Source organism: Podarcis melisellensis (genome assembly GCF_964234715.1).
Source record: "Podarcis melisellensis genome assembly, chromosome: 5".
NCBI classification, from domain to species: Eukaryota; Metazoa; Chordata; class Lepidosauria; order Squamata; family Lacertidae; genus Podarcis; species Podarcis melisellensis.
The window spans coordinates 66,364,837-66,381,895 of record NC_138537.1 but is presented as its reverse complement, the minus strand read 5'-3'; the positions used below and the strand labels follow the sequence as shown (position 1 = coordinate 66,381,895).

Below are 17,059 nucleotides of genomic sequence, written 5' to 3'. Positions count from 1 at the left end.
TCTTTATATTTTGTATTTTGGTATGAATAGATAACTAAATACAGAAGATGTGGGTTTCCCTGCATATAGCCTGCATAGACACATACATGCAGAATTAGATGTGTGTCTATTTTGAAAAATCCAGTCTTTCCCATAATTGTTTCTAATTTTATATTTGCATGCACACACCCTACATTCTGGATATGCATACATATTGTCATCAGATGTACGATCTGAGTATAAAAAGTAAAATGAAAATCGGTTCTAAGATGCATCAAACAAGAGCAATGGGATAATCCATCCATGCTTGTCATGGACATTTACAGAATGATCAGGGCTCATATTTGACCTGATTTGAAAAGATTCATATAGCCCTTAGGCCTACGATGTCCTGCAAAATGGAGAAAGGTAAATTGATTTCAGCATTTTCCTTTCCTTTCAAACTGATCTTACTGAATAATGGCTTCATGTTAAAAGGTGCAGGGAACAGCATTTTATTGCCAAGCACATTTATTTGTGACTGCTGCTTGACAGCAGAGACATTTTAGAGAGAAGCTTCTCAGGGCGTGCGTCTCCATTGCATGGCCCTTTTGCAAAGACAATAACTAGCAACTACATTATTCTTTCTAGCTCAGCCTTAGTCCTGAGCTTACTTCTTTCGGCAAGTTTATCCAGCCTCTTTTGTGCAGAAATCTTTTGTGCAGAGGACAGGAGTAATCATAGATGTGCTTAAAGCATTTAATCAATGGCATAGATTGCCCACCAACATTTTCTGCAATAAGGCTGGGGGGGATCTTATATGGCTGTGAGAATATTGGAATTCCTTCTACAAGCAATCAGGCAGACCCATGTGGGAAAGGGATTAAAATGTTTACATATTCACTTGTAGCAGGAAATTTAGGCAGCAATCATGCCACTGTTCTAATGTTTGATTCAAGCCATTATTGTTGCTTTATTCTGTATGCTTAATTTTTTCTTTATTTCATGTCAGGCAACCGCTGGAATTACATGATCCTAGTCATACATAGCTTCCAGTTTCTTCTTGTCTCCCAGTCAAGGAGAAAAAATCTTGTATATATTATTTCAGTAGAGCACTGAGAACGTGACAATAAGAAAAAGCAATCTGTTTTGCCCAATTTTGCAGGCCCCCTCCTGTGAGTGAAGGCGCACCCAAAGGAACTCACGTTGTTGTTGTAACTGCTGCTGCTTTGAATCAGACGATTATCTATTCCATTGTTTCAGGAAATGAAGACGGTAAGTAATACTGTCCCAGGTGGTCTAGTACGATACATGAATAAAAAGTACTTTTAAGGGAGAGGGGAGGGAACAAATGTCACTAATTTTTCTTTTCTTTGCTGCATTCCAGATGTGTTTGCTATTAATAACAGAACAGGTGTCATCTCCGTCAAAAACCCACTGGATTATGAAACTGTGAAAAGCTATTTACTTCGAGTGCAAGCAGACTCACTACAAGTGGTCCGCTCCAATTTACCTGTGCCATCCAAAAGCAAGTTACTTTCACCTTTTTATTATTTCTTTGTGCATTTGGATATTTGAGCAAAAAGGTCATGTTGCTCTCCCCCTCACTGCCTCCCCCACCACTGATGCTACACACATTACCTTAAGAATTAATCTGCTATTTTTTTACGTTGTTAGTTAATTCCTTCATGTGTTAAATTTGCCTAGCAGTTTCAGATATAGTAGTACAAAGAGAGCCTCAAGCCACTGCAACTTAATTCTATTGTAAGAATATCTAGGACTCTTACTGATTTGGCTCTTACTGTGTGCTAACAATATATGCCGTGTGTTGTTTGAAAATGTAATGACTGAATACTGCTGTCCTGGTGCATCACCAACAGCTCTCTTTTGCACTGCCAGTCATTTCATCCCTGCCCAGCCTTCTCCACATATCAGTCTTTCTGAAGATTCATCACAGTTTGGTAAGACCATCACTACTACCACTGTCAGGGTGACACAGAATGCCTCTCTTCCATGGAGTTGTAGTAGCATATGGCCAATAAAAGGCTATACAGCTATATACATGAGCAGTGGTGCCTGCTACCCATTGGGGTTGGTAGGTTGGAAGGCAGGGAGGCCAACAGTAGGTGGAGCCAGAGCCCCCTTGCCCTCATCCTCTTCCCTGCTGAGTTCTACAAGGCTAATGCTGAGACTAAAGAGGCTGACAGCTTCATCCTCTTGTCTGGTTGTAATTAAGAAGGTGGATGGGGTGTGGCCTAGAGCTCTAGTTGGTGGGGCAGTGTCCTATCCATTCTAATGGACCAGCCTCCGCTGCTCATAAAGGATGTGCGCGCACACACACACACAATATTCTGTTTCCTATCTTTCATTTTAAAGGAAACACTTATGTGTTTCATACATTCTCCTGTACCAATTTACACTCAGCTTCTGAAACCTGAAGCAATCTTGAGTTAGCAACTTTTCTAAAAGTTTCTTAGTACAAGAAACAAGTATTTAAATGAAAAGTGTGAATCATAATTAAAACTGGAAGATTTGGTCAGATAATATAGCAATAAGTTCTGCATGAATACTTTATGAAAGAGTGTCTCCTGGTATGCAGTCAGCAAAGAATGGAAGTCTTTTAAACTTTTCAATGAGCATAATTAAATGTTCATGAAGCTAAATAAGAACAATACATTAATTGGTATCTTAAATTGATTAAAATTTATGGCCATTTAATTTATGAATATCTACTTGCTTCATCCCAATTAATTAAAGTTAATGGATTTAAGTAATAGAACAAGGAGATCATCTTCAAGTTTTAATTTGGTTGGATGGGCTTACTCTGTTCTTCTACAGCAGTGGGGTGGAATGCGTAGCCCTCAATATATTACTGGACTCTAAACTCCAGTCGGCTACAATCAGCATGACGAGTGGTCAGAGATGATGGGTGTTGTAGTCCAGCAGCATCTGAAGGGTCGCAGGTTATACAGAGGAAATAATGCACATTTCTGCTTTTCTGAAAACATTTACCTCTCTGTAGACACACTTTTCTGTGTGGTTTTCCTTTTTCTTTTGGTGTATTTTAAATACAAGTCTAAGTTGTGATATGAAATGTTTTCTGGTGCCACATCTGCCTTCCAGACTACAGAAGTGAACTGAAATCAAATCTTGGAATTATACATTTTCTGTGGCAGAATGGGGTAACTATTGACATGGTGGACTATTGCTCCATTATAAGGACGTCATGCAATTAACTGAAGGGGCCACAGTTCAATAGGAGAGCACACGTTTTCTATGCAAAAGGTTCCAGACATCTTTAAGTGGGGCTGGAGAAGACCTTTGGCTGAAGCTCTGGACAGTTGCTGCCAGTAGATAATGCTGAGGTAGATGGGGACTGGTGGCCTGCCTCAGTACATGGCAGTTTTGTAGGTCCCTGAAAAGTGGCAAAAAAGATTGTTCCGTTTCAGAGCAATGATGTTTCCATCATAAGATATGCTGCTAGTTGGATAGGGATGTAGGGGGAAACTCTAAGGGGCACAGCATGTCTCATAAGCAATTGTTTGAATTAATCCAGCCTTCCCATTTGTCTCTGAGTCATAATAACCATGAACCAAAATACTGGGAGTCACGGCAACATGTCTTCTGAGAACATCAAAACACTTGGCTAATCAGACTTCCAAATAATAATGAATTGCAGGGCAATTAAAATAAATTTTGTGATGAAGACAACTTGAATTTTATTGATTCCATTTTATGTTTTTGCTTCAGGGCATATCCTTGTAATGTTTCTCATTTTCATAGGCAGTATGCCAGAAATGATCCCAAAGACTGATGTGAGTGAGTGCACCTCTTATTAAAATTAGCATTCACAGAAAATATCACTCATCACACACAGCTGCTAGCTCTTCCATAGCAAAGAAAGTCTGTGTTATTTCCTTGTGTGTCCCTGAAAGGCCCCAGTGGTTAAATAGCTTAAGATTCCTCCAACCCACAGAGCTGAGTTTAGAAAATGGAAGGCCATTTTTTAATATATAAAAAATCTCTATTATCAAAAACATATTTTAATTAAGTAAAGCACTATTTTGAAGTATTTTTTCCTTATTCAGCCACTTTTAGAAAGTAAAACAATAACAGTATTCTTTCAGTCAGTGGCTGTCTGCCAAAACAGCCTCAGCTCTGCACTTTTAGTAGGGAAAAATCCCTCAGCTTCAATATTTCTTTTCCATTCCAATACCTCTTTATCAGTAAAATGATAACAGCACCATCTATATGCATTTTATGGTTCTATTTTTTGTTTTATAGTTTCCATTGTTCTGCTACCTTTTGTTTTCCAGTACTGTTTCAGATTGTGAACATGGCTTCTTGAGGCTATTTATTCCCAGAGGCTCAATGTTAAAAATTAGTACATATTGATTATAAAGTATGGCTCCCTTAAACAAACACTTGTTGGGTCCATGGGGTGTTTGTCACTTTCATTTCTTCATTCACCAGAGTCAAGATGAATGCAATATTCTTGACAACTATGAAGCATGTAAATACCATACTTTAAAGATGATGTGATGTTTGTGAACCGTCCACCAGCCCTGTTTCACTTTCTTTCATTTCCCCACCTATTTTAGAAATTCATATATGGTTGTTGAATGATCGGCAGAGTTTATCATCATATGACCTAAGTTCCATTCTTGATGTGTCTTTACAGAAGCTGTCAAAAGTGTATGACACAAGAGTTCTCCTTATCATATATAAATAGCTGCTTCTTTCATATATATATATATATATATATATATATATATATATATATATATATGATGGATGTACCTAAATGCTAATGATCTTCCAGACAAGATCAGAAGACAAATCTTGACGCACTTATAATTCATCTAGAGTTGGTAATTGGAAGAAGAGAAAAAACAACAGCATATGGCGGAGATGGCACCACTGACAGGCAAAGGAGAAGAACAAACTTTAGGTGCTAGAAATATGGTTCATTCCAGGCCTGCCATGTTTTGGGGTGAAATCCATCTTCAAGGGCATGTTTCTACCAGCAGCTGCAATGGATGGATTCTACAGTCACTGCATTAACCCTTGCATTTGAGAATTCCTGCTGGACACATGCGCCTGAGGAAGAATGGGAAGAAGACTCTTGAAACCTATCACTTCTACAGAAGTTGACCACAAACATCTTACCCCACTTAAAATGTTGAGCCCGCAAATGAAAAGAATTTGAGACAGAAAGCAAAAATCAGTAATTTTGAAGGGGAAAAGTTAGAAGTCCACCTTAAAACAATGGTGGTAGGCCACTGAGAGTAGTGGGCAGGGCCAAAGACACCACTCATCTTCTCTCCATTAAGTTCCTCACCACCCAGCACTGCTTCCTTCTATTTTTAATAAGAGAGAAGCTGTGTGGCATGGAGATAGGGTGAAGCATCTCTCTCACACACACTGCAGATATCCATCCATGCAACATACCAAAAAGGGGTGCCTTTTGGAAGTGTGGATCCAGTTGGATCTGTGCTTTGAAAGCGCAATGCTAGATACTACAACATGTGAGTGTCACTTTAAGAGAATGCACCTGGCACTTACTCATAATAAATAATATAAGATACACTCACCTGAGGGGAAAGAAAGAGCATTGCAGTGAAGTGGAATGGAGAATTTCAGGAAGCCAAAGCAATGTGTGAAGGAGAAGCTTGGAAAGCAAAAGAAGAACAAAGAGATCTAAGAGGATAGAAGAAAAGTGTGACAAGATAATATATTTTTGTAAGCATTATACCTTACTAAAGCCATGGCATGTGGGAAATATTATTATTATAGTCACAGTCAGGTGTTTTCGTTCCAGAAAGGCCTAACAGAGAATCTAGTACCTTACGGCTTAGTAATGTAATCTGATTCACACCAGTGGGGCTCTATCCTACTGGTAGATCACAGTGTTGTCCCATATTCTAGAGAGTCAAAACTGAGGGGTTTTGTCGCATATTTTCTCATATTTAATTCTTACAGTACCCAAAAAATAAGGTGGCTGTTTATATTTCAACTCAGTTCTCATGACCCCTCAGGTATAATGCTTGACGGTTGCTTATTGTACAACTGCTGACAGTAGTTGTCACAGTTTATTATCTTTTCTTGAATTATCACTCCTGTTACATATGACACCCAACTTTAGCAGGCTTTGGCAGAGATTCAGTGGAAGAAGCCTCCAGGCTGTTCTAGTGTCACTCTGAAAATGGTCATGGATACAAATAGATGGCTGAAAAATAAGTCCTCAAAGATAAAGGTGTTGCCAGTTGGCAGATGATGCCTAGTGGAAACTTCATCTTCGGTAAATGTTACCTTTGATCACTATCTTCTTTTTGCTGTTGTGTCAGCTGTAGACTACGAGGTTGTTTATAGCTATAGGATGTTTACAGAGAGAATGCATCTTCTCTTCTGTTTTATCACCTCAAAGAGCAATTGCCATGCTCAAGAACTAAGCAATAGAGGTGATGAGTATTTCTCAGGTGGATAATCATATTGCGAAAAAAGGTGTTTAGTTTCCCTACCACCACTTTTAAGTTGAAATGAGGCAGCTTTACTGTTTAGTACCATTTAAGAAATGTGTGCTGTTTTAAAGTTTCTATTTCATGTGTGTGTGTGTGTGTGTGTGTGTGTGTGTGTGTGTGTGTGTGTGCTGTTTCAAAGTTTCTATTTCATAGATAGATAGATGATAGATAGATAGATAGATAGATAGATAGATAGATAGATAGATGATAGATAGATAGATAGATAGATAGATAGATAGATAGATAGATAGATGATAGATAGATAGATAGATAGATAGATAGATAGATAGATAGATAGATAGATGATAGATTAGATAGATTTATGTTGGGTACAGGTAAAGGTAAAAGATAAAGGACTCCTGGATGGCTAAGTCCAGTCAAATTTGACTATGGGGTGCGGCACTCATCTGCACTTTCAGGCCGAGGGAGCCGACATTTGTTGGCAGACAGCTTTCTGGGGCATATGGCCAGCATGACTAAACCGCTTCTGGCACAATGGAACACCATAACGGAAGCCAGAGTGCATGGAAAAGCTGTTTACCTTCCCACCACAGCAGAAGCTATTTATCTACTCGTGCCACTGTGGGGAACCTGCAATCCTGCCATCAGTGTTATTAGACTAAAGCTCCCATCATCCCTGACTGTTAGCCATGCCAATTAGGGCTGATGGGAGTTGTAGTCTAACAACTTGAGGCACACTTTCCCCACCCACCCCACTTTAAATGAAGAGATGTGATGAAAAAGCTATGCTACTTCCTAAGATTATGTGTAGCAATTTGCATTTGCAGGACATCTGGAATATTTTATTCATGTGTATGAGAACTACATATATCACCCCACTAAGCAGCAGCAGGGCTCAATAGCAGGAGTTCACCATACAACATTAGTGGAAGCCAGTTTATAATTCCTTGTTGGTACCTATTCTGCATTAAAAACACCCCGCTCACACAAGTATCTTTCTGCCTGCTGCTCTGTGGAGTGAGTGGGCAGCTGGACCTTGTGAGAGAAGGGGAGAGGGAAAAGTAGAAGGCAGTATCCTTCCTTGGGCCCTCCATCCGCTCACAGACACAGAAAGCCTTGGGGTTAGTTTAAAAGGGGCACAATACAGAGATTAAAGTCTTTATTCTCTACCACACTTGCTTTTAGAGCTAGGGAGCCTGCTCTTATTCAGAGCAGATGCTTCAGGGACAAAACAGCTCAGCTAATAATGAGGTAGAATCCAACTCCACCCTTTGAGTTGTATATCTGCAAGATCCCCACCAGTCTTTTAACCATGAGTTTAAAAACTCTTGCTTTTGCTGCAACAGACTGACCTGGCTATCTTTCTGGAAAGCCTTCATCAGTTTAACTAAGACCTTAAGTCAAGTTTATTTTTTCTCCAGCTAATTTAGTTCTGTTATGTAGCTGTGCCAAACTTCAGTTGTCTGCAACTTGTAGGAGGCATGGAAATAGCTGAGTGTGGCAATATCTTATCACGTGACAGATTTAAGAACATAAGGGAAGCCCAATCAGGTCAATGGCTCATCTAGTCCAGCATCCTGTTCTCACAGTGGCCAACCAAATGCCTATGGGAAGGCAACGAGTAGGACCTTAGCACAACAGCAAACTCTCCACCTGTGATTCCCAGTACCTGCTATTCAGAGGCTTACTGTCCCCAGCACTGGAGGCAGAGCATAGACATTGTGACCAGTATCCATTAGTAGCCTTACCCTCCATTAATTTGTCTAATCCTCTTTTCAAGCTATCCAAGTTAGTGGCCATCGCTACTTTAACTATATAACATCAGAAGAAGTAGGAATAAGACATAGGTTGGCAGTAGCCACATGTTTTAAGGTAATATGTAGTTTTCCAACAGTATCAGAAGTAAAAATGCTTGTGCATCACATTTTTGAAGGAAAACCTTCAGAGCAGATTTGGGGAGAGGGAGTGCAGGGGTTGTAGGGAGGGGGAGAGAAGGTGATCTGCCTTTTGCTGCTTCTGGCAAGACATTCAATATCACCCATTAACATGTTGTAGCTCTTGTTTATTAAATTGTACTACATTGTAATTATTTTGCACTCCCTTTATTTTGTCAAAATGGTCCATGTATTGAAGTTTAGTTATAGATAAATGTATTTACATTTACCAGATTAAACTAGTGATTGATTGTTTAAAAGGCAGGCAACTGATGAACTGAAATAACAGGTAAGATTTGTCATTAAATTACTGTGATGTACGTGGCTGAAGCCAGGTTTTTAAGCCAGAAATTGAGCTTAGCAATAGATGGGTTTATTTTACCTGCCAATATGCAAGAACATCCTGGCAGATCATTAAGGGCAGAACTGCATAAATTGTTACTGATGCCCATCCAATTTATATTGCTCACCCACAGTTTAATTAAAGCGGCCTTTGTAATAGAAATAACTGTCTACTTTTAACCTACTGTGGAAAAGAACAGGTGCTCCATTCTTTTTCTGCTGAGCATTCCTCTGAGGGAGGAGCAACCAAAAGTAGTGTTCACCTAATGCCATGGAGCTTGGTAAATATTTCATATAAATATAAGACTGAGGGCTTGGGCAAGACAGTAGGTTAATGAACCCACAGTGACTGCAAATTTTATTTAATGTTCAGTGGCCAAGTGGCCAAGCACTTGATTCCTGTCTGTGGGTACCAGTAATTTCTGAATAACTAGGAAATATCTGGGTGGTCCTGAAAGGGGACATGCCTCCCCTTTCTCCACCTCTAGCTAAGCATGGATGTATTCTAGGTCTCTCTGTGAAAATAAACAACAGAATTGCAGATTGAGTCATAGAATGAGTCCAACTAGGAGAGATCTGGGGAGAAAGAGCTTTAGAGGCTCTGTAATCTAGTAGCATTTTGGGGTGCTCACTGCCTCCTTCTGGAGATCTGATGTTGGCAGTAAATCTGGAGTTTTGGTGTGTATCCACCTTTCCTTCACTCAGCTGTTACAAGATACCATAGGCCTCCAGTAAGGATGGAGGAGATAATTTATTCAGTTTGCATTCAAATATGCATGTACCAAACTCTCAGTTTCCTAAACAATGCGCAAGCTGAAGCAGAGCCACCTTTCAAAACATTTCTCCAAATTTTGCAATGCTGTTCTCCAGCCAAGTAATGTGTGCATAAATGCATATACTAGGATAAAGTGTGCATAAAATGCACGTTAGTTAAAAGAGCATACCAAGGAAATTTGTTTTGCAAAAATGTGCATATTAGGCAAAATTACCTACAAAAAAATTGTCAGCTTTAGGAGAAATTTGCCCTAAAATGCTGATCAATTTTCATGAGCACTTTTAAAGCACAGAAATGTGGAGAACTGAGCTTAAGCTTGGAAAAATGAGAAACTGGAATTGACAGATTTGTCTGTCTGTCATCTCCAGTCACCTCCCTTCTCAGGGAAACCAAATATAGGTAGGCACTGCACCCCTGAAATTTATCACCATGAAGAGAAATAAGGTGTGAATAATGAAGTATAAAACTATTCTTGATATATTACAATATTGCCTGTTTAAAACCTATCATTGTCCTTTCTGAGCATCACCTTTATCTAGTGCAAAACGCCTCTAACTTGGAAGCATTCACCATGCTTTTTTTTTTCTTTTAAAAAGAGAAAAAGATCAGATATAGTGAAGAAGGAATGAGCTGTGGGTAAAGCAAGTCAAGAGCTAGTGCAGCAGAGTGTCTAAGATTCTGAGTTGGGAAATCTCTGGTTGTAATCTCACCTCAGTTGTGAATTACATGTCTCTCAGTCTCCACTCCTCTGCAGGATAATAGTACCAGCATGTATTTCAAGCTGTTATAGTGAGTTCTGAGATGAGATAATGTATGTAAAGTACTTTGAATATTTTGAAGTCCCAAATAAAAGTTAAATATTTATTATTGCTTTTGCCATTACATGGGTTGGATCTAAGGAACTGTGAGCAGAAGGAGAAAATATATTACTGCCGTTATGTGAACTCTTGAATAAGTGCTAGTCTCACAGTGATGAGAAATATAGTGGAGAAAGAAAATTCATGTGATAGCAAATAAACTTCAGTGGACCATTTAAAAACACATCATGAAAAGAGTTTTGTGAGTGGAAGAAATCTAGGTTTGGCCTCACTTTACCCACACAGCATGTTTCCACTTAATCAGAAACAGCCCTTACTGAAGAGGAAGACATTTTCCACTAGCAAAATAGCACTCTTGGTTTTAAGCCAATGTTTCTAGAGTAGCCGGTAAAATAATGCGGGATTGTAGAGGGCAATAAGGGAGAGTTTGCAGTTTCTTCATTTCTAGGGTTTGCATAGTTTCTGTATTGAAAGGAAAGCCCAATATTTAAAACATAAATTCAGGTGTTCCCCCTCACATGATTAATGATTGCATGTGAGAGTATAAATATGGGCCTCATGCACTGATCCCACACTGATTCCAAGCTGTTGTCTATCAGCTTCACCTCTCTGCCATTAATGTGTTAAGAGATGTATCTATAGGGGAGAGATTCCTATTCACAGGTAGACTCCCACCAAGATGTAGAACCCTGAAGTGAGTCTCCCATTCTGCTTCCACACAACGATTGCTTTAGGGATAACTCATGGAGGGGCTAAAGCTTCCATGCTGGAAAACAAAACAAAACAAAATCCTGGGGAAGTGGGGCAGGATTATGCTAGCTTACTTCCTCCATATGTCTCAATAATTTTAGAATAGCACCTGCTCCTATGTGCATACACTGTACCCTTCACCTCCCTAACCTCATGCTGGATTCCATTTCATAGTTGAGAGTGACACAAAAGTCTGTTGTAAATTAGACTTGATACATAGATTAGATGTGTTTATGTCACACATGGTGTTTTTGCAGTTGCCTCCACTATCAAAACAAATACATTCCTCTTGCATATATCTGCTTGTGTGAAGAATGAGATCTGGGATTCTAACATCTGCTAGCCCAGACTGGAAGGCAAACCAATGGCTATATTTTGACATATCAATTCTTCCATTATAGTCAGCTGCTGGTTGCTTGGGAGCTTCTTAGCAGGAAAGAGTTAAATAATGAGTGACTCACAGATGCTGTGCTCTCAAGCTGCCAAACCAATGAAATATATGCCATGTATAAAAATGAACTGATGAGCTGAAATGAAGGTGTTAATGAAATTAAATGTCATCGAAGTTAAAGCTGGAAGGTAGATTGATTTATGTAGATAAATAACTATATGGACTAAAGGCTTTAATAGTTTAATGTCAGAAATTAGAAGACACAGAAATAACAGAATAATTTTAATTATGCAGAGGAAGGGATTACTTGACATTTGAATAAATATATTGAGCTAAGTAGACCAGTAGTGTTGAAAACACTTCTTGTATGCTCCAGTTTCAGCTTTCTTTCTATGACCTGGAAGTACTGAAAGCTACCAAACCAAGGTCTGCCAGTTGCCTTTCACGGTAACATTTTAGCTAGCTTAGCTTAAAAAGAAGAAGTTGAAAGTGGATTTAATTCTCTCTCAACTTTTAACAGAAAACATAAATGGAAGTTATAATGCAGCTTGCTTATTATTTCCTGTTGCAGAACATGACATACGGTAAATGTTCAGCGACGTGACCTGATCGGCCATTTGTATTTGACTTGGGTCATGTCTGGCTAAGTTTTGAAAGGGCTTCTCAGTTGGTAGAGCATGAGACTCTTAATCTCAGGGGTTCAAGCCCCACAATGGGTGAAAGATTCTTGCATTGCAGGAGGTTGAAATAGATGATAGTTATGGTCCCTTCATTTCAACTCTACAATTCTGTGATTCTAGCAGAGCCCCTTTTGTGATGGTACTTACTGTTCCAAAGTACCATCACTCCTGTTTTTCCCTGCCTGTGGGAGCCATTATGTGCTAGCAGCCCACAGTATACTTATCAAAAAATGAGTCCAGCCACCTTTTACCAAAAAAGGCATTGATTCTAGCAATACATAGTGCACCAGGCAGGGAAGGCGGAGATGCTCTAAACATTTATTTTGTAATGTGGGTTCTACTCACAGAAATATCACACTTTATTTTCCTTTAAGAAAGTCTTTTCCTACTGCCCTTTCGCCCTCCTATTCCTTCTAATAAGCCTCTAGAACACAAACAACAGAGTTGTGGTAATACTGCTCTCCCTTGATTGATAGTTATAAGGATTGCTGAGGTAGTATGTGGCAAGTCATTAGAAAACCTCTAAAACAGTATTGTTGTTGTTATAGTAAAATAAAAATTGTCCTTTATACCTTGTTTAAAAATTGGAAGCATCTTGGTGATTACGCAAATATCAGTGGGGAGCACAACTGCAAATAGGGTTTTTAAAAAAATACATTTATCCCATTTTTCTTCAAAGGAACTCAAGGCACCATCCTCAATTTATATTCACAAGAACCTTGTGAGGTAGGTTAGACTGAGTATCAGGCTCAAGGTTACCCAGTAAGTTCCATTATGCTACATTGGTTCTTGTGAAAGTGCAGAGGTGTGCTCTGTTGGTGTGCCACAATCTCCCCCCTCCCCTCCCCGTTTACTTTCAAATCAAGAACAGCAAGCATTATTGAATAAATCTTTAATTTACATTTTAAATATATTATGCAAATTTCTGCTGTCCAGCAAACATGGAACTTAAATTAATCTTTCCTCCTGGAGTAGTCTGCCAATAACTAGCAATTTACAAGCTCTGCAAATCTGGAACATTTATATAGATTATAATTGTGCAAAATACTCTTTCACTCAGGAGTTAACTGAAGTAAAGGAACTGCTGAGAACAATTCACTGCTGTAGTTCTAAACTAGCAGAGAAATTTTAGCCACTGCTGAAGGCTGGGAGATGGGAGTTCTGATGGAGCCAAGAGATCCCCAGTATGCCCATAGAAAGATCCATAGGTGTAGATTTACGACTGGCAATAGGAGCTGAAATAGCATGTGTCAGAAGCAGCCTTGGATGCTCTGAATCCAAAGTCCATTCATTCCTGCAGTAGGCCTACAAAACAGGCCCCCAAATTATACCAGCCTAGAGCTACCAAAGGTATTTTCCATTACATTGGTGTCAATAGGTAGGGAAACAGTCACAAAGAAATAAATTGCAGGGAGGGAAGGGTGCAACTGTCTGCAACAGAAAATTCTAGAAGCATCACCTTGTGGTGATTTAAAACAAGACCTGTAGACATCAACAAAGAAATTGAATAATTGGATATTCTGCTGAGGTATCACCAGTTCCATGTTCATCTTCTCATGCATATAAAGCATGAGATTCCATTTTCTTATGAAGTTACATTTTTCCCAATCGTTGGACTTTAAAAGATGTCATATTGTTGACACCTTGGCCAATATAGGAAGTGGTTTCTGTTCCAGATACAGCTATGGAACTCTTTTCAATAAGGTACTCAAAAAGAAAAGAGACCAAAATAATCAGGGTGACGGATATGAAGAAAACATGCCCCATATATAGCAGTATAAAACAGCCATAACTTGCCGTCATGGAAAAGAATCAACTCTGAAAGGAAATCATTTCTCACTGGCAAATGGGATTTCTTTCAGCAAACTGACTTTTCACTTTTTTCGACAATGTGTCAACTTCTTTGATTATGGAGTCTGAAACTGATGTGGGGTTTTTTTGTGTGCGTGGGTTTTTTTTTAGATTACTATGTACTTTTCATATTGATGTTCAGGCTTTGTGCTCTTGTGGCCCAAGGTTACCAGAAAGAAAGTTCTTTCAAATCTAAAATCTATTATTTGGCTGCGATGAGTTTGGTATCCATTTTATTAGTACGATTACTCATATTCAGTTCACACTGGGAACCGAATTGTAGTTACAAATACAAGGCTAGATTTCATTTGATTAGATGCCTCAGTCTTATCCACTGATGATGATAGAGTTCGTAGCCATATCGTTCAACCTGCTACCTTGCTATATTTTGAGGCAAAATTTCCCATTCCTAAGAGATTCCTACCAAGACTTTCATATGACAGAGAGTCATAAATACATGCTGTGACTAGTCCCACATCAATCTCTTTGCTTTGTCTCGCTAAACACAAACCCCACAAATCCTACCTCCTTGTTTCTTCTTCCACTCAATAATGGCTTCACCTTTACCACTTTGCTACCCTGCCCTCACTCCTTGTTGTGAAATGGTCTCTGTGTGATTAACAACCCAACCATGTAAAATTCTAGTCTGTTTTCAGAATGAACTGCAGTCACTGCAATATCAGTGTCCTGTCACGACTGCTGGCTCATTTTGGAGGAAAGGTGGGGTATACATTTAATAAATAATAATCATGTGCCACATCAGTAAAATATTGTGGCCCTTGAAGTATGGATCTGTGCAATTACAGCAGGCAATAACTACCATGACCATGCTCATATGCGGGGCAGTGATACCACCCAAAGTCATTCTGGAGCTAAAGAAAAGGACAAAGGAACACTTCACCTACATGCCGTTGTGGGTATCATAGCAGCTACAACTTCAAAACTCCATGCAGTTGAGGAATGGAGTTGCATAGGCCAGCAAGTCTCACACAGAATACCATTTTAGCAACGTCGGCAGCAAGCCACTCTATGCAATGTGCACAGTGTACCTTAAGATCAGGGCATTAATGCTACAAATTAATTTCCTTCCATTATGTGTCTCTTTTCAGAAATGCTGATAACTTAAAAGCACTCAGTGTGTAGCCAAATTCTTCTAATTCCTTGTGTTTTATTTTAGGTAATACTGCCAAGGTGTTCATTGAAGTACAGGATGAAAATGACCATGCTCCTGTCTTCACAAGAAAGCAATACATAGGAGGCGTGTCTGAAGATGCTAGAATGTTTGCTTCCGTGATGAAAGTGAAGGTGAGAATTAAGCAAGCACATGGCTGAGGTCCAGAGTCCTGTATCTTGGATGTCTAAATATTATATGTTCATTTGGATGTCCTCAAAAGGTGCAACTATGTAAAGCAAATCCACCTGCCTATTCTAACACTTAGCTTTGAGTCTATCAGAATGCAAAGATGCCATTTGGTATGTATACAAATATTTTGTTATTTATGGGTTTTAAGGTTTGCTTGTGAAAAGAAATTTCAGAACTGATTCAATATATAATTATTTATAATTCCTAAATAATGAATTATAGATATTCATTTATACTTACTATAATAATACATTATTATAGTATTATTATAGTATAGTATAATTAATACCATAATAATACTTTTTAAAGGCATGCATATATGTCAGTCCTGATAGTCCATGCATATGCGCAGAGAGGAGGTGCTAGGGTTTTGGTACTGGCATGAGATTCTAACTGGTGGGCATGGGCTAGCCCATGGGAAATTGCAGCTCCAATGCAGCAGCGGCTGCCACTACTGTTACATTGACTTGTCCTTTCTTATAGTTCCACATAGAAGCACTTGCCCTGGTGTCTTTCGTGGCAGCGGTGAGATAGGCACCAGAGGCATGGCAAAGAGTTTGAACAGCTGTCCCCAGTCTAGGAGCTTTTCTTTCCACCATCTTGTGATCCCTGAAGGAAAAGCACTTTTCAGATACCATTACTGAATCATAAAATTAAAATAAGACTTTAATCCAAGCATCTACACTTGCATGTTAACACCATCAAAATCAGTAAGAGTTGATTCAGAGAAGATGGCATGGATCCCAAGAACCATGAATGCAGTTAATTTCATGGAAAGGGATTTTCTTATCCCTGACTCCCCTCCTTCTCCCTTTACAGCCATCTTTACCCTTGAAAAGCCTCTCCAGAGAGTTGAGAATATCACAGGGGATATTGGGGAAGGGGGTGGGTCCGAATTGGGCAGAGGTCCTTTCCACTAAGGCAGTTATCTAAAAATATTTTTTTACTATTTTTCTATACATACAAAAGCATAAAATTACCCTAAAATCAGATTCACTACTTGATGTTCGTATACATTTTAAAAACTTGTATACCAGGGTGTTGCATTTGAAGGGAGTAGGGGGAAAGATAATGGGGAAAGTACCATATAAGCAAGTATGTTTATGAAGAGATTACATGTGACTAGAATACACTTATGTGTGTCCTTATCTATCTTCCTCATCTTGCATTTTGTGCAGTCAACATGGGGAAGAATCTAAATTGCTGACAGGTTTGTTGAAAAGTGTCCATGGATGCCTGGCCTACCAAGAATTCTCTTATTTGGACCTGATTTAGGGAGCTAGAAATCTAATGGAGAATGACAGCAGTTTATTAAAGAGGCCCATTATTTTCCCTCAAGGTAGTTCTTCATAATGTTAACTCAGAGGTATTATGGTTAGGTTAAGATTTAGAGGAGGGGGAAAAAGTAAGCTCTCATCATTCATATTTTCTCACCGTCTCTGACAGTAGCAGCAGGAGACAGGAGGCCTATTGGGAGGAAATCTACATCCAGGAAAGCAAACCCTGAAATCAGAAAGGCTAAGCAGGAATCATTATAGCTTAAGAAGTGGACAGAGGATATTAGGAGTACTTGATTATCCATAAATGTGCTACAGAAATGTACAATCACTGGACTGACTATAGTCAGAAGAATAAAAGTGCTTGTATCACAGAGAATTAAACTACTGTTGTAATTTCTATTTACAGCCAGTCTGTAGTTATAATAAGTTGCAATA

At 39.0% G+C, this 17,059-nt stretch overlaps 1 protein-coding gene across 18 annotated transcripts in view; it reads left to right on the top strand.

Annotated features, from left to right (window-relative positions):
* Positions 1-17,059, top strand: part of PCDH15 (protocadherin related 15) — a gene marked incomplete at its 3' end in the record, with an annotated part of 626,354 nt that overhangs the window by 543,157 nt on the left and 66,138 nt on the right. For all 18 annotated transcript variants that reach the window (XM_081912931.1, XM_081912944.1, XM_081912932.1 and 15 more), the window contains 3 exons: positions 1,124-1,233; positions 1,346-1,486; positions 15,159-15,286. In XM_081912931.1, the coding sequence (XP_081769057.1) occupies positions 1,124-1,233; positions 1,346-1,486; positions 15,159-15,286 (379 nt within the window). The remainder of the gene's footprint in view (positions 1-1,123; positions 1,234-1,345; positions 1,487-15,158; positions 15,287-17,059) is intronic.